At 41.7% G+C, this 17,712-nt stretch overlaps 1 protein-coding gene across 3 annotated transcripts in view; it reads right to left on the bottom strand.

Moving 5' to 3' along the window:
- The window catches only part of MNAT1 (MNAT1 component of CDK activating kinase), a 106,868-nt gene that overhangs the window by 46,036 nt on the left and 43,120 nt on the right, over positions 1-17,712 (bottom strand). For all 3 annotated transcript variants that reach the window (XM_088539610.1, XM_088539609.1, XM_088539611.1), the window contains exons 5-6: positions 15,307-15,447; positions 12,528-12,653 (exon numbers count right to left, since the gene is read on the bottom strand). In XM_088539610.1, coding sequence (XP_088395736.1) covers positions 12,528-12,653; positions 15,307-15,447 — 267 coding nt within the window. The remainder of the gene's footprint in view (positions 1-12,527; positions 12,654-15,306; positions 15,448-17,712) is intronic.

The raw sequence follows: 17,712 nt of genomic DNA, 5'->3' as shown, positions 1-17,712 counted from the left end.
TAAGCACTCGATACCAAGCTGAATCGAAATGCTGGGATTGAGACCGCTCTTCCCTCATGCAAACCTCCGACAGCCCCTGCAAAGCCCCTGTCCCACGGTGCCAGCTGTCCCCGACAGTCGGCCGTGCCTGTTCATAACTCCAACAGGGGAAATGAGGTCCGGCTGTTCCCCCTGTCACCCACACACTGCCCACGGCCCCTGCCGCGTACAGCTCCCCTCCCCTGCTTCCTACAGCCTCAGCTCACCCACACGGAAGGGCTCCAGAGGCACTGCCAGGAAGTTTATGCACCGTTTACCCCCAAATCCAGATTTCTTTCCCGTTTTCCCCTTACTTGCTTTCCTTTCCCCTTGCCATGCTCTATTTCCATGCCAAACGCTTCACCCCCTCTTTTCCACTCACCTTTCCCAGGTCCACAGCATGCTTTCATGGCTCTAGAGCTGCAGAAAGATTTTGCTTATAAAAGACGCCCAGAGCAGCAACATTTTTTGTGGCTGTTCTTAGATTTTAGTTGGTTGTATGTGTGTGTTTTCTGGCTGTGCTCTGTTTTGGGGAGCTTTCTTTACTACCCAGCGTACGTCCCTAGTCCCCTCCCCTGCTCACTAGACCAAAACCCCGCTGGTCCCTTCGAGGCCCGTTCAACCAAGCCGAGCTCCTCTGAACACTGCAGGGCCGCGTTACGGGCCAGACCTCTGTACACACCAGCCCAGACACAGGTGGCTTTTCCTCTGCACTAGCCACACGCACGGTTCCCTTTTTCTAGGGTCCTCCGACAACTTCACCTGCACCACCTTCCTCCTCCATGATCTACTTCACTGCCCCAGAATAATACGGGCATCGCTGCTCTTGCACAAACCCATCGTTTCATTTTCTACTAATCACCGCAAATATTGCTCGTTCCAGTTTCCTGGCCTCCCTCCAGCTTATTTAGATAGATTGTTCCACATGTGCTCTTTGTCCTTCCATTTCCTTTCCATACCGTAACCCCCATGCATCTAAGCTACTCAAAGCAGGTTTCTTTTTGTATCCACAATATTCTTAAGTATTTTCTATTTTTTAAAATAGAGCTTGCAAAAAATACACGTTACTGTGCTTATCCATTGCCTTCTTTGCAAGGCTCATAGGATTACACTGCTCTGCCTCATATCCTGCGGGAAACATAATGCATGTCACAAATCATACCACAATCTCCTATTTCCCCCAAAATATAGAGTTACCTATGTAGCAACTAATTTTAGGGAAAACAGAACAATAAATTAAAATAGTTAATTCTCTGCTTTGATACTTTCCATATCCACGTTTCTCTTCTGAAAAAAAAAAAAAAAAAAAAAGGTTAACAGGAACAAAGATGTGCCAGACTTTGAGACCAAGGCGCTCCTTCATGAGGATAACTTCTCTTTCATAAGTGGCCAACGCTGTCAGTTCTCCTTTCCAGCGACACCTCGACTGACACACTGAATGCAGACTAGGTATATATGGGGAAATTCACCTTTTGATGTCCAACGCCAATTGCCTAAAACAATATTCCCTTCTCCCACCCTCCGCACCTGAACAAACATTCTTCAGGAAAGTTATTACTGAAGTCTCCTTGGTACAGAACATTGTCTCTTTGATCCAAAATATCTTTTGCTGCAACGTATCCTAGCACAAAATGAAGGCATCTTGGATGAATATTGACTATTGAAAACAAAGGCTCCTAACAACTCCTTTGAAATACATCCCTATTTTTAAAACATACTTTTAATTTACAAATGCGGTATTTTAAAACTCCAAGGTGGACTCCCCGGAGACCCGTAGCAAACACTGACCTGTCCCTGATGCCGCCTGGGCACAAGCTCGGGGCAGGGGAGTGAGGAGCCCATGGCCTCAGTCAATGTGCTCAAGATTTCTTCTTTACAGAGATGAACACATGAGCAAGGCTGGTAGATCTGGTCACAGAGATCAGAGCAGAAGGGGAGCAGCAGTCCTGCATGTTCATACACCCCTGCTTAAGGTTGCACTTATCCAAAACCTGCCCAGAGACAACCCTAAAGAGGTAAGGAAGGCAAGAGAGACACAGAGGAAATCTTCCACCTGTGCAGCAATGTGGACCTTACAACAACATGTGGCATTTGAAGTACCAAGGTCCTGAGAAATGGAATAACCAGGAATAAATCTGGTCCCTGATGTGCTGGCACACATGTGCCTACCAGGCAAGTGCCCAGAGCAGCCCCCACTGCCCCAAGAGCTGCCTCAGAGGAATCCTCCAGGCAAACGGGGCCGGATGATCAAGGAACGACCCCAAAACACTCTGAGCAACAGCAGAAATGATGTAAGGAAACAGAAGTGGTCTTCTCACCAATGTAGACAAATTGTAAGAAAATGAGATTCTGGAAGAAATAGGCTTTCTTCTATGCCCATACCCAAATTTATTATTTTGGCTTGACTAAACAGCTCCAAACCTTCCATTGCTCTTGCAATTCTTTCAATGCTTTTACTATTCTCTTTAAATGAATATTAATCTCTGATTCTCAAGAATCTTTTTATCAGTTGAGATATATATTTCATAGCTACTCTCTGTAGAGGAAACAGACCGACAGACTGTGAAAAGACTTTTCAGAACAAAGCAATTATTGTTTCAGGAGCAATTATGATGTTTTTTGTTGTTGTTTTTTTTAAGAACAAAAATTCTAAAATATTTAGTTTACTGAAGTTCCATCTAGGTAGTCAGCTTCAAGTACATAAAAAGTTTCTATAAAGAGGAAAAGAACAACCCAATTCCCATGTCTGTGTAGACAGACCCAAAACTAATGGACTCGTGTTGCATCAAGGAAATATATAGCTTCTCCTAAAATCTAAGATATTAAAAATATAAGAAGGACAACAGCAAGGACAAGGAAAGGCTATTGCCCAGGGAGACCATGGAGCCTCCATCTGAGGAGGGCTTTAAGAACAGGTTAGACAAGAATTTGTCAGGAACAGCTTAAATCCCAGTGATCCTCCTCCAAGGAGGAGGGGAAAGGACTGGGTGACCTCTGGAAACCCCTTGCAGCCCTGTGATTATCCGATTCCACAAATACCTACTGCGATTTTGGCACCAGAGTTTCCTCTTTTATTCTTTTTTCTTCCCCAACTTCAAATTCAGCCCCTACAGAGAATCCAGTGTCATCTCTCAGCCTTTTTATACCATCTCTATCCAGATGATTATGAGACAGGCTATATTAATATCTTTAGAGAAGGCATTCCTTTTTCTTCCACCTTACCACTACTTTCTGGTATGTTTTATTTTTAAATAGTACAGTAATATTTAACAATTTTGCGCATTAAAATATGGTTCAACTTTCCACTGTGAGCTTAGCACAAATATTAATATTTAACACCCACAAAGTATGCAGCTCTGGGACAAAGCAGTGCATCAAAAGAGGATATATGTACTAAAATTTTGTTTTTTTAAAAACAGCAGCACAGAAAAAGTTATATTGGAACAATCTATAAATGTGTTTACATTATATGAATGATTTGCTGTTCCTTCACAAGGCATGTAGGAAGTCAGCACTTCTCAAATGTGTAAAGTATTTCCATGTGCTTAAAGCATGATCTTTCCAAAACAAACAATGATTGAGATTTTTTTATTATTATTATTCTTTATTTCCCTGCCAGCTGGTTTTTGGACTCTCCTCCCAGCCACCTTCTTTCTTTCAGTCAGACCTCTCCTTATTGCTCACACTAACACCTACTCAAGCAAGAGTATGTTCAGGGTTATAAGACTCAGAATTAGGAAGATCTCAGGCTGATTTAAATGGCATTTTCCTCAGATTGATCACAGTCTGTGTCTTTGTGCTGTGGCAGCTATGCTGGCAGGCCTTGCTTCTGCCTAGGATGTATATTGCATTAGGATGTAAAGCCCAGTTCTTGCTACACTTGCTGTTCCGATATGGAGCAAGTCCTTAGGCAGCTCCAAAAATCAAAAGCAGGAGAAGACAAATGATTCCATCCCCAAAAGTGACAAATAAAAACAGGACAGATTCGCCCCACTGCTAACCAGAGCCACCGACTACTAACAAATGTGTTTGTCTTGCATCCACCCCCTACACAACTAACAGTGTTATCACTATTTCATTTACTAAATTCCAGCCATTACAGCTGTGCAAACTTAAGGGCCAAATTCTTATTTATTCTAAAACGTGTATATAATCATGTGCTGCTTCAGCCGTGTAAAGAAGCCTTAAAGTGAATGTACAAATATTTATTCTAACAGAGCAGAGTGAAAGAGCCCAACCATGAAACAGAGTCAGGTCAAGCGTCTCTGATTATGTCTGTCCACCAAACTGTTTAATCCTGACTGCAGCATCCCTCCTAAGGCATTCCCAGCAGGAAATCCTGCAAAGAGATATGGGGAGACTGCAAACTGCTTTTTCCAAATCCAGTCTCTTTTTCCAAGGCTAGCACCACATAAGACACAGGGAGAAGAAATGGCAAATACTGTCTTTTCTTTGCGTGTTTTAAAGTATTTCTCACCTACATTAGGGAAAATATTCATTAAGTCAACATAAAGCACTTAGTGTTTAGGCACTTTTATATATTAGTAATTACACATTGAGCCCAGGACCAATTAAATGTTTTAGACTTCAGTCTGTGGGCTGGAGTGCACAGGAAGCGTTCTGAGGATGGATCGCTTTTAATAAAGTGTTATCTGGCAAACACTTCAAAAACAGAGTTCAAAACATCTAAGCACAGCCAGGCATGTGTGTGCTTGAATCTTAACAAAACCTCTTTATTTAAATCAAGGACTAGAGATTTATTAAAACAAATGTATTTACTACTGCTAATCATCCTCCCCCATGCTTTTCAAAAGCCACCAGCATATTCTATAAATATTACTACAAGATTTAGATGCACACTATGTGGAACACAGGACACTTCAGATCTGCGTTAAAATAATTCAGATCTGGTATTTTAGTCCTAAGCTGAATTCTGTCATTCAGCATTTTTGGTGTTCCTTAGATCATATATACATCTATATGTTAGAATTCTGTATCGCTATTGTAAGTTAGGACAAAGTTGAGATCTAGAAGCCACGTTTTTTCCTTTTCTTGTTTTTCAAACCAGATACCCTTTTCACCAGACCAATGCAATGTTTAGTCTAAAAAAAAATTAAATTAAAAAAAGTTAATGATGACAAGTTAAAACCTAAAATAACATCCAATATTTTTACTAGGCACCAAAAAAATGCACAAATCTGACTAAACCTGTTGGAACCTCCTGGGACTTCCCTTCTCACCTGCACATCCAGGTTCCCTTTGGAAGAGGGCAATACAGGAAGGAAGTGTCTGACACACTCTTTGTTATGGTTGGGGGCTAAGAGAAAAGTCGCAGCATTAACAAGGCAACCAGTCTTATATTTGCAATCCAGCATATGCTCATTTTTATGTGACAAACCAGTTGTGAGCTGCACAAGAAAACACTGTGTGAAGTCACCTGAAGCCTAGAAGCAGCAAGTATTAAAGGAAACAGATGCAATATTCCCATGTAATGAGATACGCCTTGTAAACATAGACAGATGTCAAATCCATAATGGCAAATTAACCTAATCTCTCAGATGAGAGAAATTGCCTTCTTAGAAAGTGCTTTTGCTCCAGGAATCTACAAAGAAACCCCAGAGCAGCCCAGACACTCCTTTGGGCGCTGAAAGCAGATACACACACATCAAACGGTGCCTCCAGACCACAGAAACTGGAGTGCGGTGGCAGAGGCAGGCAGAAAGCTACCCAGGATGGGCTGCAGAAAGGAGGGAAATCAAGACATCCCTAGCCTTTTCCAATTTCCCTCCCCTCCAGTGGATTAGCAGAATTGCAGATAATTAATTATGGGGAAGAGTGCTCAGAGTTAAGGATGAGGAGAGAGGAGAATTCACTAATTTGTAGATATAGACCACTGGCAACAGGAATTTCACTGTCCACTCTAAGTGGGGCCCAAAGCCGCTTCGGATCGATGCGTAATGGGGGGAGTCTGAGGCCTCCCACTTGCACGAGCTGTGTGGGTCACAGGACACTCCACAGTTGTATTAAGCGCAGGGCTACAAGGATGATCAGGGGCCTGGAACATCTGCCCTATGAGGAGAGGCTGAGGGAGCTGGGCCTGTTCAGCCTGGAGAAGAGAAGGCTGAGAGGGGATCTAATCAGTGTATATAAATACCTCAAGGGAGGGAGTGCAGAGGACGGTCATGGTCTCTTTTCAGTGGTGGCCACTGATAGGACTAGAGGAAATGGCCGGAAACTGAAACATCAAAAATTCCATAGGAACTTAAGGAAAAATTTCTTCCCAGTGAGGGTGCCAGAGCCCTGGAACAGGCTGCCCAGAGAGGTTGTGGAGTCTCCTTCTCTGGAGATCTTCCAAACCCGCTTGGATGCAGTCCTGTGCCACGTGCTTTAGGTGTCCCTGCGTATGCAGGGAGGTTGGACTAGATGATCTCTAGAGGTCCCTTCCAACCCTAAGCATTCTATGATTCTATGAAATCTGGTTATTCAGACCTAAACTGAATTCCATCATTCTGCATTTTTGGTGTCCATTACATCATATACATGAATTCTGTATCTATGCACTGCTACAGTAAGGAGATGGGCAAGACCCAGCTGCCACACTGTTTTTTTTTTTTAATGCATTTTTGGTTTGTTTTTTTGTTTTGTTTTTGTTCTTCCTTTCTTGCCTTTTTCCCTTCTTGTACACCAGAAGGGACTCCGTCCTTGCTTGTGTCCTGTGCTGGAACAGGGGCCAAGAAGCGTGTACGTTACCTTCCTTGGAGCACACACTAACCTAGGAGATGTTGTGAAGGGGGAAATATTTCACCAGTTAAGAAAAAAGAAAGAAAGAAAAAGAAGTGCATACCATGCACAGAACAAAGATTAAACATAAAATACCAGTTAAACTCCAACTGGCACGAATCTCAAAGAAATCGATTCCATCTGAACTGCTTCTGCCTGAAGACAGACCAGCTGAGCCAACAGGGCAGGAAGGAAATAGGCTCAATTCGTGCCTTTTTTTTTTTTTTTAAATATAAACTTCAAGCAAATACTAAGAGCAGTTCCTAAAAAAACAGAGCAGCAAGAAGTGGCAAAGCCAGGCTGGAAGGCTGAAACAGCTCCTTGTCACACAGCTGGAATGGCAAAGCACTCTCTGGAGCTGCAGGATAGAGGCTAAATAGCAGCAGTGCTAGATAGACTTCACTTACCTCTGAGTACCTGGCATATGTCTAAACAACTCTGAAGGAGCACAGCTGATTAAGAAAGTATTTAGAGAGACTTCTTTTTGCATTTGGAACAGAATTTTGGATAATTGCTCCACGAGCTATAAAAGAAAACAGCCTGAAAAACAGGAGCAGCCGTTGAACATTTGTTTGCACAGGAAGCAATATTGTAGGAAAAGGCAGCAACAGAGAATAGTTCATTTAACTTGAGCCGATGAGGTCAATGTTTTAACAGAGATTGTTCCACAAAATGTAAAACAAGAATGTTATTTCTCATTAGAATAATAATGCAAGTGTAGCACTACAAGAAATCTCTTCCCTCACACTTGATATGTTCAGCTTAGCAGTAAGTTGCATTCCTGAGGTGTCCTGGGCATCCTGCATCCGGCCCACTCATTCCTGTGAAATCCTGATTTGACTGCTCCTCCTGCAAACCGCTGCTGCTGCTGCAGACTTGGCGTTGCCCTCGCCAGCTCTGAACTGCTCTAGTTTCCTGCTAGCGACAGCTGGAATAAAATCCCGGTAATATTCAGACACATATAAAACTATGGCTAAAACCACTGCTGCGATTTAGATAGAAGTAGAAATTGAAGGTTAAAATTTTAGCAGCTCTAACTCCTATTCCTCCTTCTGCCACTGGTCTGCTGTCTAACCCCGGGCAAGCTGCATCCCCTTTCTGCATCTGGTTCCCTTTCCTATTTAAGCTGCAAATTCCCAAGCGGTGGTGACCATTCTGGTCACAACACTAAGCGGAGAGAAACACAGTACAACCAACCCTTCATCTCAGTGTCTACTAATATTTCTATTAATAAATACTCGCCCCACTATCGAGTAACGAAAACAAAAACGTTGAATGATCAGTGGTGCATTCTATCACCTCTGAGGTGTCTGGGTATGAAACGGAGAGGAAATGCTTTCTCACATGGTTGCAGGCCAGAGAATATCTGTGTTCTTCTCTTGCCCATTTGGCAATCCTATTAAAGGTAATTGGGCTTTTAAACTACATGAAATTACTCAAGAATACCACCACTGGCAGGGCAGTCTGCTGGGAAGAAGAAGGGAAGGAACAAAGAAACACCTGTAAGCAACAGGAAAAAGGCACAGGGCAAGGGGCCTGAAACATCACTAAGGTGGCATTCACTCAAGCCAGTCCGTGGCACTCATCTCTCATAAAAAACATGCAAAGATCTGGATCCCAGACTCCCAGGTTTGCACGTGCCCAGCTTCCAAGGAAATCAAGAGGGATACATCAGCAGTTCCGAGGACCTGGATCCGAGCCGACGTGCTTTTAGCCGTAATGGTGATGCAAAGCACAGAGCTACAAGCACCAAAAGTCTCCTGCAGTCCTGGAAGCAGCAGAAACTTGATAAGAAAACTAGAATTACTGTAACAAAATTAATTCCTGCTACATTTGCAAACTGCCGCTCATGCCCGAAGCATTCTGGGCTGTTCAGAATTAGCTTCCCATTAAATCATCTCCCAGGCAGAAATGATCACTACGCTCACCAGGAAACAGAAGGGTGTTTCCATGCCCAGACATTAGATTGGGTTTGCACAGCCTGAAAAGCCCTGGAAATCCTGAAAGAGTTATTCATTCCTGACCACCTTTGCTCTTTTTGGCTGATACCAAGATCTGTTCAAGCACAAGCATTGGCAGGAAATAGTATTTGCAGCACTACTGCAAGAAGTACAATTAAGATGGTAATTTCTTTAGAAATACTGATTTGAGATTAGGTTTAATGAGAATGCTTTAAATACTCAAACATGCAGAAAGCCTCCTTGCTAATCTGACGAGGATGACGAGCAGAAAAGGTCAGAAGCCCCTTCCCCCACTGACAGGGGTAAATGAGGCTGACTGATTAGGCAGATATGCTTAATGTGCGGGAAGATAGAATCTGCGGAGAGAAATTAAGAAGAGGAAGCTGCTGTGTTCTACTAGACCACAAAGAAAAAGCTGCTCCTGCTCAAAAAAGAGCAAAATCCAAGAGAACAAAATAGAAATCCAGGAGGGATCCTCACAACTTAATTGTCTTTCCTGTGCTCTAGGGGATGCTCTTTCCTGGTTTACTAGGGAAGGATGCTCCCACTGCAAGGGGGGAGCCCACAGCACCCACGGGACACCTGAAGGGAGCCAACTTCCCCAAGCGCTGCCGGGCACCAAGAGGGGACTTGTGTGGGAAGGCAGGAACGTGACCGAGGAGCGCGGCCCGTTACAGCCGGGCTGGAGGACATCGCCAGCCTGGACCATTCCAGGAAAACCACATTTAAGATGGAAAAATATTTTTAAAAAAGCACCACGTGGAGTGCCACAACTGGCACGTGCTTAAAACCTTTTAGTAAACACAAGCTCAGGATTAGCCACGTATCTTGGCTAGCTCTGTCCCTTCCTGCAAGGGGGAAAATCAAGGAAGACGCCACCAAAAAAGCACGAGCAAGGAGGGAAGATGCACAAGGGGAGATGGCATGTAGTGATTCGGCTGAAACTCGTTAGTACTGGAGCTGAATATGACTTTTCACAACGACACTATGCGGCTTGCAAAGCTGCAGAGCCGACGGGGGGTTCATCTGGGCAGACCTGTCCAGCAAGGGGCTTCGGAGTCCGGCCTCCCGAAGCAGCTCGACTTTCCCTCCTGCTCCCAGTCATGCAAAACGGGCGGCCTGAGTTTCGGGAGGTTGTCAGAAAAACCTGTTGCTGCCCCGGGATGCAGTGACAGGGACCGGGGGCCGCAGCGGTGCACGGGCGCTGAGCACAGAGCTGCTCCTGCTGCAGCTCGGCAGCGTGCAGCTGGCAGCGTTCCCACCGGCATCCCCGACCTGCTGAGCTGGAGACACCAAGAATCGGAGATTTCATCACATCCCACAGTGCATTTCAGCAGGGAGGGCAATTACCCATCCGAACATTGTGAACTTCAGCCCCTCTTTGCTCCCTGTTTAGTTCCCATTTGTTTAACTGAGGCTACCCTGTTCAGGGGACTTTCCCCTTGAGGAGGCACCTCCCGTACAGCGGGTCATACCCTGACCTTCTCCTAGGCCACAGGCCCAGCAAAGAGCCTGTCACCTCTGAACGAACACCAGTGGCTCTTACGGGCGCCCTCACCAGATTCTGCATTCAAAACGCAGCCGGCACAACGCTCCAGCCTGCAAATGTTACCAAAGTCAAGTCGTTTCCTACTTATTCCAGCACCACTCATCCAGCCAAGGCCTCCACAGATGCCGTGGCCATGGGTCAGATTGGTTAACCCGTCTAGCTAGACTTCCAAATCCACCTCGCGGAGCCTGTTCTTTATTCTTCTATTTATAATTTCGCATTTAGCCATATTAAAATACATTTCATTCACATGAGGCCAGCTTGTCATCAAAACTGCCCTGCCCCCTGCCAACTTGCATGTCATCCACAGAAATTCAACATCTGCTTCCAGACACTGAATTGTGCCCTTGCAGAACACCCACAGAAATATTTCCATGCTGTGGTAACCAACAGCTACAAAAGTTGCAAGTTCGCCAGTTAATCCATTTACCATGGAGTGTAGGTATTGTTATTATTGTATAACGCAGTCTTCATGTATTTTTTCTTAAATCAACGTCATGTACAAAGCAAATCAAGCATTCTCCTTTCTCAACCGAATCTGTAGTTTTATCAGAGTGTAAAATCTATTTTGCTTGATGCAATCTATTTCCCACAGCTTTTCTCCAACTTTTAAAATTCCTATCCTTAACTCTTTTTTTAAACAGTATTTTCTTCTTTTTTTTTTTTTTTTGAAGCTGTTCTTTTTTAATCTAGGACTGAGCTCAGTCAGGTTTTGTTTGCTTGTTTTTAACTGGGGATCAAACCAGTTCCACTAACCGAGTACTCAGATTTTCTGAACACAGATAAAATAACTATCACCTTTTCAGTCACCTGGAGCTTCCTCCCTGCTCCAGTTCCGAACATTAAGGTGTAAACAGCACAATACTCAAAATCTGCTCATCCAGTTCTTTCTTGGATGAAGTTTACTCAAATCTGGAGACTTAAAATAGTCTTCTCCACATAATACTGTTTAACACCCATTTATAAATGGATGGAGAAGCACTTCCACTGTCCTCACCATGCACCATAACTGTATCTTCTTTCTTCTCCCACACGACAGACCAGCAGTTTTATGAAATGCTGACAATACCCTCTGATATCTGGAGGCTTTCATTTAGAGTATTTTCTGTTTTTAAATTGAAAGATGAACATTTTCTGTACACCTTTTTATTTATTTATACACACAGAAAGCGTATCATGGCACATATAAATCTCCCTTCAAGCACTCAGATTTTTTAAAAGAAAAAGGAAGAAAATACAGTTTATACTACAGGAGCTCAAGCAAACAATCTGCAAAACTTCAAAAAAGCTGCACTAGTTTTGGAAATAAAATAAGCTGCAAATGTTATTACATTGTGAAATCCTTGGGGGAAAAGGGACAACGAACATAGTACAGGTATCTCTGACAAAACAGACTGATTAGTTGATAGGAGATAACTTTGATGCAAAAGTTTTTGCTTTGCTTCGTTTTTGGTTTGTTGGGGAAGGGGCATTATTTTCAAGACCTCGCTTGGCATTTTCAGCTCTAAAACACAGCCTAAAATGTGCAGATTTTTTAAGATGTGTTGGAAAACAGGAAATCACCGAGGTGCAAAAAAGATCCGTAGCACATGTAAAATACTCCCCCTTGCCCCAAAAAAAGCAAAGCTCGGGAAACTTGCCTTTGCACACAGGGGCTGAGGGTGCTTGTGCTGCATTGTGATGAAGAGCAGGAATGTTGGCGGATCTTGAGCTGTCACAGCAGCACTAACTAGCACGTTTGAAACAAAATACTTGCTGCTTCCTAGATTCCAGTAACAATGAAAATAGCATCCTTAATCTGGAAAACGGTGCCAATTGCTTCTGTCTCACACTCACAGATTTCCCCACCACCGGCAGCAGTGGTGAGGGTAAATCTGAACAGAGCGCAGCCTTTTCTTCAAACTCCAAAAATTTCCACTTCCAGAATTGTGACACAAATCAGAGACCAAAAAAAAGGAAAAAAAATGAAAATACCATACAGCTTTGCAAGAGGGTGAGGGGAAACCAGATTGTTTTTGGACAAGTATGCAATATAAGATGCTGTACATTCCAACTAGCAGCATGATGAAATTCTTAGACTGTTCTTTTCCAATTATATAAGCAATTAGAAATTCATCTATTTTGCACAGTAAGTTAAGTTTAAATAATAACCTCTAAGTCAAACTAGGAAAAGCTGAGTCTTTGGAAAGGCATTCAAAAAAGAAAGAAAGAATTCTTACCATCTTGATGCCAGTGGAAAATGTGACTGGTTTGACAGCTTTGGGTTTTTCCAATTGCATTTCTAGCTGAGTAGACCTATCCTTATGTTGAGCTAAAAGCAGGGAAGCCGGAAGACTGGAGCTCTCCTGTAAACATACAAGTAACAAATGTGAATATTAAAATGAAATAAGTATTAACACTGCATATTCTTCAAAACTGAAAACTGTGCCTGAAAGGCCATCAGGAGCAGAGCTGTGTAGTGCTAACTATCCTCTAAAGGAGGAACAGTTTACTGAAAACCATCATTTTCAGTAATAGGAAAAAGCTGCAGCAGCCCCATAAATCAGAATAACCTGCAAACAACTGGTTTTATAGAATCCACATTAAAGACAATATAACAGGCTCCTTATTCCAATCAGCCAATGCAACTATATTTATTAAAATTAAAAAAAAAAATAGAACTTAATCAGAGAAGGAATAATACAAAGTAGTATAACTTGGATCAGATGTTTATCTAAGACACATTCTTTCTACCAATGAACTCAGACCAGTTTGAAATTGCTTCCCATTAGATTTCACCTGAGGCCGTTTGGAAGTGATCCTTGCTCTGCTTTGCACAATAGCACTATTGTAAGTGCAACCAACAGTATATTTATTTTCTCCTTTACCAACTTATTTTTTAGGGAAGGCAGCCAACTTTTTTTCTAAATATATAAAACTAATAAAAAAAAAGCCAAGCAAATTAACTACTTAAAAATCTCACATTTAGACTACAACAGATTGATTATAAACATACATATACATACTACATTCTTGAGAGCCAGAAAATTATTGGCCAAATAATTTTCTAATAAACTAGTCTGACTATCCCCATGTACATTGAAATCCCCTAATTTACCCAGCTACAATGCAAGCAAAGCTGGGAGCAGGCAAACACTTCAGAATGGATTATTCCGAGAGTTTTCTGGTGCAAGATTTTATTCATAAAACACTCAAATATCATATATATTTCTGTTTCAAGGAACTAAGTAAATATTGAACTATGAACCATATTTGCTACTTGCCAAAAACAACTGAGCTTAATAAACTGGACTGTGGATCATGTATTTCAGTTATAGCCATCTAGAGTAAGAAGCTTGAAGTTTTTAATGCAGCAAGATGCCTTGCTAGGCTTCATATTTTAGAGAACTGAAATGACTGTGAAGAACAGTGATGCTGGACACCTACTTTTCACATCACCCGTCCTGCTGCATTTCTGGTGCAGTAATTGAGCCAACCTGGGCTTCTGAACAGCTTCACATGAGCACGAATCTCCAACAGCAGCTCTGTAATAAGCATTTGTCTGCAGACCGTTTACAGCATAAGTAAAGGGAGTGCCTTAAAATTTTTACTCAGCCCCGGTTATCTAAGACTGGAAGGTAAACTTATAAATATAAATATTTCCGCCAAAAAATGTTAAATCCACTTGGGACTACCAATTACACCAGGGAGCTTTGTGTTGTTTTTGAAGTGGTCATTTTTAATTTAGAAGAGGTCATTTATAATGACAACAATACAACACCTGCCTAATTTAGGAGTAGGAGATAAAATGGACCATGGGCAAGAGCTCAGGACCAGGGGCCACAGCACCTGCTTCCTCGTGCAGGAGCCTGCAGAGCCTGAGCCGCCCGCGACACCGTCCTCATCTCCCCAGCAGGTCCCTGGGTCTTTGCTACAGCACCAACCACCACAGGTTTAAGAATTTTTTTTTTTTAAACAAGTCATTACTTTTTTTTACTGCTTATGCTCATTCCTGCTGCATCTGCACTCAGCCTCATTTTCAGATTTGCAACACAGCATTAGGGGGATTTCAGAGACCAAAGCAAATGTTTATTTGTTTAACAACCACTGGCTTTCCAGAGACCTTATAAGTCATTGTACAAACACTTCAATGCTGGTTTCATAAACCTTTAGTATTACAAAACAAGTTTGGGTCCAAATTTAAGTTGACAGTGCCCTTTTATAAACAGAGGTAACCTAAAGTTTCCCAGCTTCCTTCCTCTGCCTTTAAAATCACCTTTCTGTTATTTTTAGAATACTGAGAATGTTTTAATAGCAATACACATGCAATCACATTAAAAGTACTTAATTTTGGTTACGTTTTAAGGATTATTTATAGCCATTATTTTCTGGTGAAGTAGGTCTCCAGTAAAACTATGGTGTAAGTAAACCATATTGTTCTCTACTAAAGTAAGTGTATTTTAAAGCAAGATTGAATACAGTTTAGGACATCAGAAACCAGGTCCAAATCCTTCTTCAGAGCCATTCAGTTTGAATTTGCAGTGGAGTTTCCCTACTGTGTGGGGTGTAAACATTTTGTTGTTTTACCTTTTATGTGAGAAGAAATTGCTGGATGCAAAGCTACAGGCTCAAGAGATTTAAAAGGAACCTTTCAGCCTACAGAAAAATGAAATATCAGCTCCTTACATCTACACTCTGAATAAGGACTGAGAAAAGCTCCCTAGAATTGATCTCTGGCTGCACTGGGCATTCTGGACACTGACTTGAAGCAGTCTATGAACCAGTCTTTGGGCCCCATAAACAGGCTCCCTCCAGTCCTTGGCTTGCCCAAACCATTCAGAGTTGTTTTCAGCAACAGAAAGAATGATAAATGAGAGAACTGTAACACGTAACAAGTCCAAAACAGAAGAACAGGAGTGAGCAGATGGAATAATTCCACAATTCAAGGTTGGAAGTGCTGAATACATTTGCTGTTTGCTCTGCTATGCAACACACAAAGCCTCTGGTGTTGGAACTCACCAGTTCATCCAAGAGTGCCTGTTTATTCTTCCTTTTCATCATCTGCTGTAGATGCTCTTCCTTCTGTATGAGCAGTCGCCTCTGTTGGTTTTCCTGCCGTTCCACCTCCAAAGCTTCCTCAAGCTCTTCCTGCTCCCGAGTCTGAAATGGAAACATTAAAAATCCACTAGCAACAATTTTCCTTCTTAGTGGACAGATTATGCTCTGTTGCCTATCAGAATACCTACAAGAGATCAAGTAATGGGAAAGCAAGTAAATTCCACCTTTAAGGGGCATTTTTGGATGGGGCATTTGGACCAATGCTTGGACCGTCCCTTAGCAGCCAGTACAAAATAGATTTTCCTTGCTGCTCTCTACAGCAGGGAAAAAAAAAAAATCACCTCGATCTTTTCTCTTTAAACATTAGATGATGACAATGGCTTTTCCTTATACTTCAACTATAAAATAAGGGGACACCTCTCTATTCCTACATCTGACTCCTAAAAGAGATGTAACCAAGGGTCAAAAAATATAGTACCACAAAACTGCTCAAACCATTAAGACAACTGTATTTGAAAGTCATAATAAAGAAAAGAAAGGCTCCAAGACAAAAGAGGCAGAGACAGGAAAGAAAAAAAATACTAGGAACTAAAGATAAGTATATATATGGAACAGAGAATGAAGCTGGTCCCCCACTTGAAATGAGATTCTATTTACAAAACGCCAAATTGCTAATTGAGGCTATTTCTGAGAATTAAGGGATCTAGCAAGTTCAGTCAACAGAATTTAAGAGCTGAAGGTATTTGAGATCATTCAAGCTGCCTAGAATTTGCACTGAAACAAAAGAAAACTTGTAGGGAAGTGCCAAGAGACAGCCTGAAAAACCAGCTCAGAAAAAGAAAAAAAAAAAAAAAAAAAGAGATATGGATAAATTTATAAACAAACCTAAGCCAGATCAGACTACAAGAACAAAGGAAGAATTACTCCAAGTCAGACTGAATTCCCTCTGAAGGGAACACCAAACAAAAGTTAAAATAAAATAAAATAATAAATAAATAAATAAAAAGATAGAGAGAGAGAAGGTCCGTAGGACAGTTTGGGCTCAGTCAAGATTAAAGATATTACAGACTCAAATAATAAAAATAATAATGGTAAAACCTATGGCAAAATCGAAATACATAAGGGAACACGAAAGAAGCATTTAGAAACAATGTTTCCCCACATTCAAAGAAAGGAAAAAATCAAGAAGATTTAATCTGTTCATATCATGGAATCCAAAGAAAATTATTTCAAATCTGTGAATCTGTGAACAAACTAAAATACAAAATTAGATGTACAGTAACAAAGTGGGAAGTAACAAGTTACCCTATGCTTGGAGAAGATACTGTTTTAAAGATTTTTTTTTTTTTAAGTTATATATTTAATTTTTCCCTACATGATCTTGCATTAAATCTACAAAGCCAACACACGGGTTAGCACAGAAATAGTAAGGCCCTAAGAAACTACTACAAGACAACAAATGTGTCCTGTCTTGAACTGGCAGTCATTCAAACCTGAGGCAACTAGTTCAATAACTTAATATTTTCATTTACAAAGAACAGCATGCTCATGATGCCAAGAGCAGCAGAAAAGAAGGGCTGAGAAGAAGTTACAAGGACATGGACCAGGAGATGGAGATGGACTCTGCTGGACTGCAGCTTCCCAGGTGGGGACGGAGTAGTTCTATGCTGCTCAATAAGCTCGTAAAAACAGTGCACAGGCTGCCTATAACGCATATACATGAACAAAAGAAAGACTCAGGGTATTCTGACAGTGACCTTAGAGGTTTTGCTCATATTGTAACATAAGACGTGGTCAAGGATGTCTTCAAGCTCTGTGTTCCTCTGAAGCATAGGATATTGCACAGCGTCGGCCACCGGACAACAGATCAGAGATGGACCCCTAGGGAAATTTCCTTGCCTTTAAAAGGAAGAGGTTCAAACAAACATTTTTCAGATTCCAACCCCCTCCTGTGAAATGCTGGGGCCGAAGAAATCACTGGGAGTTTTGCCACAGACTTCATGGGAGCAAGGACTTCACCCCTACTGATTTGAAAGAGAGTCCTTAGGACAGCAAGGATACACACACAGACACACACCCCTGTTATGTCACACTCTTGGCAGACATTTTCCTTCAGGAACCAATAACGATGTATATTTTTTAAACTGAAAAAATATTTAGCAGATTAAACATTTCCTTAAGAAAGAAATCCATGTAAGTTTATTTTTAAAGAACAAAATTATATCTGAGCCGTATTTAAATGAATAAATCTTCAAAGACCCGTGTGTTCTGCATACGGACAATGTATACAATCCTTCCGCTATTATTATCAGCTCTTAAACAAAAGTTTTCAAGTTTGTTTCAACATCCTTCATTTTAAATTTTGCA

The sequence above is a fragment of the Tinamus guttatus genome, unplaced genomic scaffold (genome assembly GCF_059628265.1).
Source record: "Tinamus guttatus ecotype Peru unplaced genomic scaffold, ASM5962826v1 Tinamus_guttatus_pri_ptg000048l, whole genome shotgun sequence".
Taxonomy (NCBI): domain Eukaryota; kingdom Metazoa; phylum Chordata; class Aves; order Tinamiformes; family Tinamidae; genus Tinamus; species Tinamus guttatus.
The sequence above is the reverse complement of the archived record's forward strand: the minus strand, read 5'-3'. Positions and strand labels throughout refer to the sequence as shown.